Here is a 13,021-nt window from a genome sequence, read left to right as displayed (position 1 = left end):
CATGAACTGGAACTGAGCCAGGCTGTCTGCTCACCTAGCCCCTAATATACTTTAAATGCAGAGCTGCAGCGGGGGTAGGTCCCAGACCCAACGCAAGCCAGGACTGAGCCAGGCTGCTGGCCAGTGTACTGGTGGGCGGGGGGAATGCAAGCAGTCTATAGCATTAACCGATAAGCTTTTGCTTATCAGTTAATCGACTACTCCTGCGTTTCTCAAACTGTGGGTCCTGACCCCCCGGGCGGTTGCGAGCAACTTAGAGGGGGGTTACAGTAGCACAAAGTTTAAGAAACCCTGGACTACACTATTACATACCTAGCCTGAGGGTTACTATTCATCCAGCCCTGTTGATGCCACTGCTCCAACAGGCTTCTGTTACCGTCTTTTCCTATGGGTGTGTCTAGACTGGCAAGATTTTGCGCAAAAGCAGCCGCTTTAGCGCAAAACTTTGCCAGCTGTCTACACTGGCCGCTTGAATTTGCGCAAGAACACTGACTTTGTAATGTACAAAATCAGTGCTTCTTGTGCAAATACTTTCCCGCTCCCGCTCAGGAAAAAGCCCTCTTGCACAATAATACTTGCTCAAGAGGGCCAGTGTAGACAGGGAAGAATTGTTTTGTGCAAAAAAAAGCCCCGATGGCTAAAATGGCGATCGGGGCTTTTTTGCGCAAAATCGCGTCTAGACTGGCCATGGATGCTTTTGCGCAAAGGCGCTTGCCAATCTAGACGCTCTTTTGCGGAAATACTTTCAACGGAAAAGCTTTTCCATTAAAAGTATTTCCGCAAAATCATGCTAGTCTAGACGTAGCTTCCCTGTCTGCACTCCGCTTTTTCTTTTCTCTCTCAGGTCACAGTGCGTCTTTTCTTGAGGCATCATCTATGTCTCTCTCCTCTTCTCTCTCTCACTTCTTCCTCCTATGGTTTGTGTTTTTCTTTCTCCACAGTTTGTTCTTCTGCTTTTATATTTTCTGTCTCCTTCTAGCTCCCACTTCTTTCTTCCCAAGGTCACATACACTCACTCCCCCATTGCTTATTGGTATTACTTGGACTGCAGTAGCACCTAGTAGTGCCAGTCATGGCCCAGAAAAGACCCTGCTGTGCTGGGCACTTACTGTAGTTAGTAGGTGCATTATGTAGCCACTAGGAACCCCAGGACCAGCGTTTCCACTAAGCAGAGCGTTTGGGTGGCCGTCCAGGAGAGATTCACATGCCACCCAGCTGATAAGCAGAGCGCCCACAGCCGGCAGCATGTGTTTCTACTGGCTGTGCACATCCCTTGGTGCATATAACAACATTTATTCTGCACATGGATGGAAAGAATTAGAGAGACCATTGACCCGAACCCCACTGTAGTTGGGTCTGTCTGTTATTTATTAGGTGCATTAAAATAGGGCTTAGACTCCATAATGGCCTAGGGATGATGCAGGGTGTGGTACAGCCACCAAATAAAAGACGGTACTTCCAGTCTACATACAGCGTGTTCTCTTTTCTCACCTTTTCATCCCTCCCACTTTCTCACCCATCCAATCCCACAGCCACCCATTCACCCACAAAGAAGGCTTGGGGATGTGGCTAGATACGTGATAGCCAAAGAAATAAATCTACTAGTCACAGACCAACGTACCAGTGGCAGTGCCCGTCTGAGAAGCCAACCCCCTCTACTGAATGACTGGGTTAAGGGAAAGGGTTGTGGGATTTCCACCAGGGTGCAGTCTTTGGATCCTGCGCAGGGGCTCCTCGTTTGGCTAGTGTGGGTCTGTCTCCAACTCCCCACAGCCCATCTCTTATTAGAAGGGCGTGGGGGGGGGAGAGTTCTTATTTTCCCATCTTTTGGCAGCTGCATGAGGGGTGGGCATAACATGCGGTCGCCTCTCTCCTACCCCTCCACAAACTCTCCCCTTGGTTTAAATCAGGAATGATTCCCAGCTCAAATCAATGGAGTTACATTGGTATAAGTGAGAGGCGACTCCGGCCCTCTTTTTCTATTCTCCTCTCAAGGTATCTGTGGTTCTCCCAGCAGCTCCACAGAGCTTTCCCAAGCTGCAGCAGCAGACTGAAAATGGCCAGATTTCCTTGCCTACCATTTCTACCCCCGGGATTTATACGACCAGAAACAAAACTCAAAGACTTTCATTCATAAGAACATAAGAATGGCCATACGGGGTCAGATCAAAGGTCCATCTAGCCCAGTAGCCTATCTGCTGACAGTGGCCAGCACCAGGTGCCCCAGAGAGGGTGGACCGAAGACAATGATCAAGCGATTTGTCTCCTGCCATCCCTCTCCAGTCTCTGACAAACAGAGGCCAGGGACACCATTTCTATCCCCTGGCTAATAGCCTTTTATGGCCCTAACCTCCATGAAATTATCTACCTTCTCTTTAAACTCTATGGGTATGTCTACACTACCCCGCTAGTTCGAACTAGCGGGGTAATGTATGCATACCGCACTTGCTAATGAAGCCCGGGATTTGAATTTCCCGGGCTTCATTAGCATAAGCGGGGAGCCGCCATTTTTAAATCCCCGCTGCTTCGAACCCCGTGTAGCGCGGCTACACGGGGCTCGAACTAGGTAGTTCGGACTAGGGTCCTATTCCGAACTACCGGTACTCCTCGTGGTCCCGGGCAAGCCTCTTGTGGTCCCGGGCAAGCTCCCGGGAGCCGCCAGCCTGGTCCCGGGAAGAGGGGGAGGGCTGGGGGGCATCGGGTGGGTGGCTCGATCCGTGCCAGGTACAGGGTCTGCTGGCTGGGTGCTGGCAGGCTTGCACCTGGCACGGGCACCGTAGCCAGCCCGTGCCCCTTTAAGGGGTCTGGGGCCGGGAGGGGGGCAGACGAGTTTCCCTGGTGTTGGCCAGAGTGGCCACCAGGGAAACCTGGGGAGGGCTAGCCTCCCACTAGTTCGAATTAAGGGGCTACACACCCCTTCATTCGAACTAGCTAGTTCGAACTAGGCTTAATCCTCGTGGAATGAGGATTACCTAGTTCGAACTAAGCGCTCCGTTAGTTCGAATTAAATTCGAACTAGCGGAGCGCTAGTGTAGCGCCTAGGAAAGTTAGTTCGAACTAACGTCCATTAGTTCGAACTAACTTTGTAGTGTAGACATACCCTATGATAGTCCTAGCCTTCACAGCCTCCTCTGGCAAGGAGTTCCACAGGTTGACTACACGCTGTATGAAGAAGAACTTTCTTTTATTAGTTTTAAACCTGCTACCCATTAAACTGAATGCTACCATTCAGTTTCCACAGTGGCAAGCTCTTGTCAGCTGCAACAGAGGCACTGCAGCAGTCTGGGCAGACTAAGGAAAACAGCAGACTGTCCGTTTACACTTGGTACAAAATGGCGAAGCTTTCTTCCCTACCCTAAGGACAGGGCACTGTTTCTTAAAGGAAACCTTAGATTTGAAAAAGCTGAGGACCACACCTGGGAAAGATTCCTAATCCCCCCGTGCAAGTACATTTTTATATATGTGCATTAAATGAATATTTCAATAGCTGCCTAATTCATACAACAGGATGCAGACAACTATACGAGACCTAATTCTTCTGATTAAACACGTACTGGTCAGTGACTCTTTCTAGACATCTGTACTTGCATGCACACAGCGCATAATTTGTCCACTACACACCTCTTCCACGTCTGTCTTCACTGTCCACGCCAAAATACACTCGTATCCCATTACATAGACCATAGACCATTAACCAAAAGCGTTACTAGTGCTTCAAAACCTAACACAATTCCACGATACAACGGAAATTCTCACTTAAGCGCTCAACACCCGATCTCACTTGCTGCATGGCGAAACGGGAGCTATTCCACGTTGTTCAATGCAATGCCGATTCACACCAGCATAACTGAGTTCTGAATCTCTCCCTCTGTCCTTGTTTTACCCAGCTCTGATGAGGTATCCTATCACTGCTCTTTGGAAGCAGGCTCAGCCTCGTCTAGTCATCTATTCTAGCGCAACATCAGAACTGCAAAATCTAGGCACAAAAGAGGGTGAGTTCAGAAGGACAAGAGTTAGCCTCCAAATTTCTCGCCTATTGTCAATTTCAGGCCTCTCCCCACCCCAAGACATAGTTAGCAGCCTTGCGCATTGCATTCCCCTGGGGTTTTCGGACTTTGCAATGCTGTGCCCAGACTGTCCTTCTAGGCAAACAAGGAGTGGAGGGCGCATACCAGTACTAGTGTATAATCTAATAACACAGAAGATGTGCTGAAATTCCAAACAGGCTCTTAGCACCAGGATGCTGAATATTAGGGTAGTAAAAGCATTAGAAAAAAGACTGTCGGGAATGATCCTGCATTGATTACCGGTAGTATGGCCTATATGAAACCAAAGAGCTTTTATCTATCTCTATCTGCTATGGTTCCAGACACTGAACAGCAAAAACCCTGTTTTTTCATTGTTTCCGCCCCCAAATTCTCCCTAAGGTGAGGGGAGATGTATGCACCAGAAAATGATAGGTCAGAATAATTTGTGTATCTTACTAAGCCAGTGCCCCAAAAACGGTGTGGAAAAAGGATCTTAGCAGAAATCTATCTGACCACCCAGTCTACCGCTTCTTACAGCATTCATCAGCACAGTGTCTAAGCACTGCAGCGCACATGCTCAGTTAGCCAGCTATCAGGCTGGTGAATATCTAAACTGCTTCTCATTGACAAGAAGTATTTGCAAGGGTCAGGTATACCACAGGAATCGAGAGGCAGGTTCTGATTCGAGTTGCACGGGGCATAAATCCCCTTGCTTGAAAGGAACTGCTCCAGATTTACACAGGTGCAAACAAAATTAGAACCTGGTTCCAAAACTGGGTGCTGTAGTTTGGGGGAGGGGGTTTCAATCAAGCTGAGGGGGAACACATGCATCTAGAAATGGCTTGTAGAAAGAGACTTTCTACCCAAAAAAGCTTAAGAGAGGTCCCATGTAGGTAATTTTTCACTGCACTATTTTAACAGAAAGGTATCAGATACCAACAGCATGCCCGTAAGATTACCGGTGAACACACTGGTAAGGGTTTCTCATCCAGATAACTCAATGCATACAGAGATACCTTCTCCCATCCAGCCACCAAGCATCTTGCTCAACCCCAGCTTTCAACAGATGCAAGATCTCTATCAGCCATATTACCAAAGGACAATGCTCCTTTTAAAACTATGCCTTCTAAAATACACCCGGTGGCTTTCCTCAGCCATGTTTTGAGAGGGTGTGGGGCTTTATCTGGTTTTCTGGCTTTCCCTCTAGACAACAGCAAATAAGTAAAAAATCATAATGGAGCATAAGGTATTTACATACCAGAGTTGAAGCATCAGATGCAGACACAGCGATTCCTCAGTTTCTCCACCCAGCTTGGGAAACCACTTCCAATGGAAAGACGCCGCAGATATGCCCATAAGTGGTTCCTAGGTCCATGCTCTCACTCCCAACCCCTCCTTGCTTATGAAATTAAGTTGAAAGCTGGCTGGGGCAGGCCCTGTCCTATTCTGGCAGAGCAATGTGTGGTCCCAGGGTCTGATTCTGCACCCAAATACACGGGAATAGCTGCTGCTGGCTGCAATGGGCACTGTGCCCATGGAGCAGAGAGGGACGTGGCTCCTGTAATCCTGCATACAGAGGTGCACAAATAAAACACTGTCTTTCTCTCTCTCTGGGTTCAATAAACATGGGGCAACATGACCTCTCTGAGGGCTGAATTGGGCTCTGTGTAAAGCCTCACTGACTTGGATAGCGTGACTCCGGACTGGTGTAAACAAGAGCAGAGTCCGGCCCTGTACATGGACAGGTCTGGATAGTGCAAACATGCACCATCCACCCATTGCTGCGTCTGCAGAAAGGCCGTGGGTGGCAGCAGTAAAGACCCAAGCTCCTCAGCCTCCCAATAGCCTTGATTCTTTCTGTCTCAAAACCCCACTGCAAGTGAGACCTCCACCCGCAGCCTTCTCTGCGCCCCTCCCTTTGGGCCATACTTCGGGGGCAGGGTGGACTCTGTGCTGTCTGCTCCTCTAGAGACCACAGATCCCCGATCCCCACTCGCTGGACTGAGGGGTTCACTGGGGAACTCCCGTTTCCACTTCTCCTGCACGGGCTCACCTCTCATAGGGAAAGACTCAGGCCCATGGTTCCTCCTTTCACCCCACACACCAACCCCTGCACTGCCTTCTATTGGAAGGTTCATGGCCACTGTGGACGCTGGGCATCTACCCATCTGTGTGGCAGGGGAAGTCCCAAGCCCCCTGCCGATGAACTGTCTCCCCAGTCTGCAATCCAAGCCCTGAGCCCCTCACACTGGGGAAATGCTGTCTGAGCAGGAAGCACCCTAAGCCCCTTCCCCTGGAATGAGGGGACTGGCCAGGTGAGGGGGAGGCAGGGTAGCATGAGCAAGAACATCCGATACCTAGACAGGCGGCAGGGGGCTCAGCATGCAGAGGAAGGTGGGGGTTGGGGCGCAGGGACAGTGTAGGGAGGTGAAGTTCTGTGGATGGAGGGATACAGGTGAGCTGACTGGGGTGGGAGTGCATGGGCTGGGGTACATGGGAGGCCCTCATGCTTGGGCCGGGGTGCAAATGGCTACATTCCGGAGCCAGATGTCTGGGAGAAAGGGATGTGCAGACAAAGGGGTGTATGCACGGGTTCTGCACACGCACTATGGGGTGCAGATGAGTGGGTGGCAGGAAACACACATGGACTGGGGGGCCAAAGAGCAGGTGGGGAGATGCATGACTTAGGGGATACAGACAGATGCATAGGTGGGGTGGGTACATATTAAGAGTTGCCAATATGCGGGCAGAGGGAGACATCCACAACAGGGTGCCAGCGCTTCCGTGGGGGGAAGATTCATAGGCTGGGGAGCAGATGCACAGGCAGGGAAAAGATGCATGAGTTAGGGGTGCAGCTGCATAGGTGGGGGTGGCAGCTGCCTGGGGGAAGGTTGCATGCATCTGGGGGCAGCTGCTTGGGTGGGGACTGCATGCATCTGGGGGTGCAACTGCCGGGCTCTGGGGGTTGCATGCATTGAGGGGTGCTGCTGCCTGGCTCTGAGGGGTGCATGCATTGGAGGTGCAGCTGCCTGGCTCTGAGGGGTGCATGCATTGGAGGTGCAGCTGCCTGGCTCTGAGGGGTGCATGCATTGGAGGTGCAGCTGCCTGGCTCTGAGGGGTGCATGCATTGGAGGTGCTGCTGCCTGGCTTGGGGGGGGTGCATGCATCGGGGTTGCATCTGCCTGGCTTCGGGGGGGTGCATGCATTAGGGGGGCAGCTGCCTGCTTCTGGGGCTGCATGCATCAGGGGTGCAGCTGCCTGGCTCTGGGGGGTGCCCGAGCCCGGAGGTCCCCAACAGAAAGGATATGGCCATTCGGTGATCTTTTTGGCGTATTTCCTCACCACGTTATCCTCGCTGAAGAGGAAGAGGGACCGGTTGAGAGTCAGGCAGTTCTGCCGGACGGGGATGGGATTGTAGAGAGCCATGGTGCGGGCTCGCTGGGCCATGGACTGCTTGTACATCCTCTGGGCCCCGGGCGGTCCGCCCTGCCGGCTGCCCCCGGCTCCCCGGCCGCCTCCACCGCCCGCCGCGCCCCCGGAGCCCGCTCCCCCGGAGCCGCCAGCCCCGTAGCGAGCCGGCACCTCGTCTCCGAAGCGAGCCATCCTGCAAAGAGCAAAGGGCCGGGGGTTACGCTGCGGAGGCTGCTGCTGGAGGAGAGGCGCGGATCACATCCCATCGGCTGCTGCTGCTGCTGCTGCTTGCGGGGCTTGCAGCAGAGGGAGGGGTGTTCAGGCGGGAGCTCGGCCGGGGAGAGCACCAGAGACCCTGGCCATCCTTCCTCGAGCCTCTCGGGAAAGGGGCCGCTGCGCCCCGCACACGCAGCCCCCCCGAAAAATGCAATGAAACCCCAATGCACCACCCTCCGAAAATGGTGCTCGGCAAGTACAAATCAGACCCCGTCGCTGCACCAACCTCACCCGATTTTTTTTTCCAATTCTAAAAAGAATAATTAGCGAGCCACCCCGCAAAAAAAGAATCGTAACGAAAACAGGCAAGGCACCGCCAGTCCAAAACCAAAACAAAAGCAATTTACAAAAGAATGCCTCCCTACGAGCAAAGTAAATGCATAAATCAAAACAATTGCAATTAAATATAGCAAGTGCAGCTCCTCCTCTCTACCAAAATGCAATTTAAAAAAAATGAATGCACCAACTCCTCACTTCAAGCCCTGGGGGTGGGAAAGTGCCCTAAAAATACATAAAATGGGCCAGCAACTATATATTTGCAAAAGCAATTTTTTTTGCAAAAATATCAATAAAAAATGCAACCCTCCCTCTGTCCTGCTCGGCTTGCAAAAAATCTGTGCACACCTGAAAACAAATGTACCCTAACATTTGTTTTTCAAATCAGTGCATTCCCCTCATCCTCACCCCCCAAAATATTAGCAACAGGGAAGAAAACAATAATTTTTAAAAAGCCAAAAAAAAAAATCCCTCCCCCAGGTCTCTGCTTTCACTTGTGCATCATCTTGCTGTCTTCAAAATGTTGCAAGATCTGGAGAGGGAAAAAAAGGCTTTTGGGGGGTCTTGTTTGGCTTCTTAAGATGTAGGCTGGATTTTTTTTCCTGTTGCAATTTCACCAATGGTCCCTTCTTCTGCCTTATTTTTCTTATTATTTTGGTGCGGGTGCGTGCATGTCAATTTTGCATCATCTTGGAGTTGAATGCAGCAAAGAAATCCTGTAAAATCCAGCAATGAAAAAGAAGAGAGAAGTAGCAGGTCCCATCCACCATCTACTCATAAGGGTTTCCTGGATGCTGCAATGTCTAGTATTTTTTCTGCCCTGTATTCCTCCACCTCCTCCTCCTCCTCCTCCTCCTGGGTTATAGCTAAAATAAGACGGTGTTAGAGAGGGAGGGACTGGGAGAGAGAGAGAAAAAAATGGAAAAAAAAAGATCTGATTCACTGGCAGGTTGAGCTATAATGTGCAGCAACTGATCAATTTAATGCAAGCACAGACCATCCCAAAGCCTGAGCAAGGCTTAGCACATGATGGCTTGGGACCAATCAGTAGCTGCTGCCCAACCAAACCCAGTGGAGTTTCTGGGAGAAGAGAGAGACTGAGAGAGAGCAAAGGGAGGTTGGGGCCGATTTTTCTCTCCCCCCCACTCCCTTCCAGTTTGGAAACCCTAGAAATAAACTGCAGTTTCCCTAAGTATGTTCCCAGATGGATTCCTCTGGGGGGCTGAGGATTATACTGGGGAAATGGGGGTCCAAGTCTGCTCCTTGGGCTGCAGTGCTAGTTTCTGGGTCAGTGCAGGTCTCCTGTTTCTTTGTGGGGGCAGGCAGGGAAAGGAGTAAGTGGGCCCTGAATCTCCTCTGACTCTGCCCCAGGTTTAGAACAGCGTAGCTGGGAATTACTCCTGATTTGCCTGAGCAAGAAGAGAACGTGTATGTCTGTGTGTGCATGTCTGTTTATCTGTGTTGTCATGCCTATGAGACACTAAGCGACCTGTACAAACTCTACACAAAACCGACATCTTCCTTGAAAGAGCAACAGCTGGGACGATTGTGAGGGCTCAGTTTCATCCGTGTAAATCCAGAGAAACTCCACCGGCCAGATCCAGGAGTTTCTGTCTTTATTTGGGCAAATTTACTTCCCCTCCCTTCAGTGGGCGCTTGGCCTGAATAAGAAGTGAGGAAGCCTGGGGTAAGGACCTTCAGTTGGGTCCCCCTTTGTTGGTACAGGAGGCCCGACTTGCAACGCGATTGGTTCTGGAGGAAGCGTTGCAAGTCAGGGGTGTCGTAACTCGAACCCACATTTATGGCAGGTGCCATGTGCCGTTGTTAATGCAGGCCGAGGACATAAGTTGGGGATTTCCGGCCCCTTCCGCGCTTACAAAAGTGGTTGTAAGTGCTGGGGTTTGGAACTCGGGCCGTTGCATCTCGGGGGCCTCCTGTATTTTAAGAGAATCCATTGGGAGGGCTATTGTAATATAATTTCCTAAGTGACTTCCATGCAGACTGCTGCTGCAGCCAGCAGCTCATACCTGCTTGCAGTTACACCAGCACACAGTCACTCATACAGTGAAGTCAATAAAGTCTCTCCAGCAAACTCCAGAGCAGAGCAGAACCTGATCTTCTATTATCGTATTGCATCCTGCACAGGGACGGGCACCCTGGATTCCCACTGACTCCCATGGGCCTTACGAGTGCTGAGCACCTCCCAGGATTGGGCCCAGTGGGGTTCAATCCTGAGACAGATGTGCAAATATTTATCCAGCTGCAATGAGCACATTAAGCAGGGGTATGGCCAGGCTCTGCCTGTTAACAGATCTTCCCTGGGTGTGCTCAAGGGGCCATTTAGTTGCATGACTCGGTCCCGGGGGGGGGGGGGGGGGGGGAGTATTTTCTGACAAACACTTCACTGAACATGAATCAGTCTTGCACTGAGGGCCTGATCCTGCCCTGCTTACTGAAGCAGAATGCCCAGGGAAGGCCATAGGGGTTCTGGCCAAGTGAGGCATGTGCAGTGAATTCTCCTCACCTAGCTAGTGTCCTCACTGCTAGAGTATCACGTTGCTGGGGGCCTCCAGTTCCGCCAGTGTTCATGCGCTGCAGCACGGGCAAGGCGATCGGGGATAGAAAGAACAGCTATTTACCCTCAAGTAATTGGGGTTCTTCGTCCACACGGACTCCATGCTTGGTGCCTATTCAATTCCAAGGCCAGAAGGGACCATTGTGAGCATGTGCAAGGGCCAAAGATCTCCCCAGAAGGCTCCCTCTAGCAGCCCCCTTAGAAACACACCCTATCTTGAATCTAAAACTTCCAGTGAGGAGTCCCCAAAGACCCTGGATAAATGGTTCTAGTGGTTAATTATCAAATTCCTCTTATTTCCAGGGGGAATTTGTCCAGCTTCAGCTTCCAACCCTAGGGTCATATGAGACCTTTCTCTGCAGGACTGAAGAGCCCCGCTATTAAATATTTGTTCCCCAGGTAGACGCTTAAAGTTATAATCAAGTCACCCCTTAGCCTTCTCTTTGTCAAGCTGAATAGATGGAGCAGCTTGTGTCCATCACTATGAGGCAGGTTTCCTGGCCCTTTAATCATGTTCGTGGCTCTTCGCTGAGTCTCTTTGGTTTATCGACATCCCTCCTGAACGGTGGCCCACAGAACTGGATGCTGGATCCCTGCAGTGGTTGCCAAACAGATTGGGAAAATAGCCCCAGTTTCTGCCTTCCAGAGTCGCATTATGCCTTTTGGTCACAGCGTCACACTAAACTTTAGCTGGGACGATTTGATGTTTCCTCCGTAGCGTTGATAATAAATGTGAAATAGCAGCGGGCCAAGAGCTGATCCACACCTGAGATGCACCCCAGGCAGGTGGGGCCGGGTTCTTTTGGCCAGTAATGTCAAGCAAGGCTCCATCTGTGCCCTAGGTACCCTCCTGCTCTCCAACCTGAGGGTGTATTGTGTGGACCAGGACCAGCCATCCCACTGGTGCACAATCCTGCAGAAGTGGAACTCCACAGGAGCAGGGAAGGAGGGTGCACTGTGGAACCCAGGTGGACAACACGTCTCGAAGAAATACAGTTACTGCAGATCTAGAGTCAGTAATGTTCTCAATTCGAGTGATTGTCCTGGGGACTTAACAAGTGGTTGTTTGATTGGCTGGCATTGGGGAACAGGAGGCCTGCTTACGTGACAACCACAGGACAGCCAATCCGATCCGGCTGCTGCTACTCAGGTACAGTGAGTGTCCTGTAAATGTGAGGACCAGGGAGCTGCTCTACAAACTGCAGATGCAGGAACAGTCCCCAAACAAGGGGCCTTAGCTTGAGGGGGATGGGGTCCGATGTGGCTAGCGCGCTCTACCCTGGATAACTCATAACCTGTCCCTTATACAGGTGCAGACCTATAACTTCAGCAGCAAAGGCCACAGATAGTCCTGTCTAAATAAAAAACCTGTCCTCACTACACCAGCTGTGTGATGCCAACCTTCCCCTGGAGCTGGGTGAGGGCTAGGAGCGGGGTTGGTGAGGCAGCCTTGGGAAGACTCTTGGAGTGAGGTCCAAGACTTCCCCATGCTTATGAGACACTGTATAAAGAGGGCCTGTCATGATGGTCTGCATCTTCCGTCCCCCAGCCAACGGCACCAAGAGATACCGTCTGCCTTGACAGGCAGCACAGAGAAAGGTTGCCAAGGGCTCAGAGGGAAGACCTATCCCCTTTGCTACCATGATACTGTGGTCTCAAGGAAGAAGGATTCTTGAATGAGGGGAAATGTCCACGAAGACCTTCCGAGATGGGAAGCTACAGATACGTCTCCTAGCAGGACTTTTATGGAAGTGATGGAAAGCCCAGACTGTTTTAGGGCTGGAAAATAGCCCCCTATCACTGACACTGATGTTAAGGGCACAGCTGGTGCTGAGCTGCCCAAATAGAAAATATTTTCCATGTTGGGCTTCCAGCTTGCAGGTCCATGTTTGAAACTGCAGCATCACTAGGTCTTAAAAGCCTGGTGGTTTAGCTCAGCCTGCATGGGTGGGGAGAGAGCTAGATTAACTAAAATTCACCCAAGGACTTGCCTGAACAGGGGAAGAGCTCACCCTGGCTGGTGAGTACTAACACCCCCGGGGGGCACTTTTACTGCACAATAACAGTGCCATGTGCCCATGAGCTGGGTGCATTTTGGAAGTATCCTGAGCATAGCCACCCGAGGGCCCTGTTAGTGCGCAGCGGTGGTGTCGGCACAGGGAGTGAGAGTAGCGGTCACAATGCCTTCGAGCCTGATTGCTCGTCATTCCTGGGCTAATTCATAGGGATCCTGGGAATTCACAGGGATGAACAAGTAGTGGCTTCTCCTGGCCCCGGGCTGGGAAATTGGGGTCTGTTGCTGCCCCACATGGAGAATTCCCAGCAAGATGGAGCTCAGAGGCATTCCGGCATCTTTACGATGTGCTGGAGTGTTTCCTGAATCGATGACTCAGCAGGAAAGGGTCTAGGTGGTTTTATTATCTGCACTATGTATATACCCGCCCCCCCTCTACCG

General features: G+C 51.2%; 1 protein-coding gene across 1 annotated transcript in view; it reads right to left on the bottom strand.

Moving 5' to 3' along the window:
• Positions 1–13,021, bottom strand: part of CACNA1A (calcium voltage-gated channel subunit alpha1 A) — a 252,419-nt gene that overhangs the window by 166,307 nt on the left and 73,091 nt on the right. Inside the window, exon 5 of the mRNA XM_089774768.1 lies at positions 7,336–7,632. Coding sequence (XP_089630894.1) covers positions 7,336–7,632 — 297 coding nt within the window. The remainder of the gene's footprint in view (positions 1–7,335; positions 7,633–13,021) is intronic.

This window comes from Pelodiscus sinensis, chromosome 31 (genome assembly GCF_052426305.1).
Source record: "Pelodiscus sinensis isolate ZL-2025 chromosome 31, ASM5242630v1, whole genome shotgun sequence".
Classification (NCBI taxonomy): domain Eukaryota; kingdom Metazoa; phylum Chordata; order Testudines; family Trionychidae; genus Pelodiscus; species Pelodiscus sinensis.
This window is presented reverse-complemented; position numbering and strand designations above follow the sequence as displayed.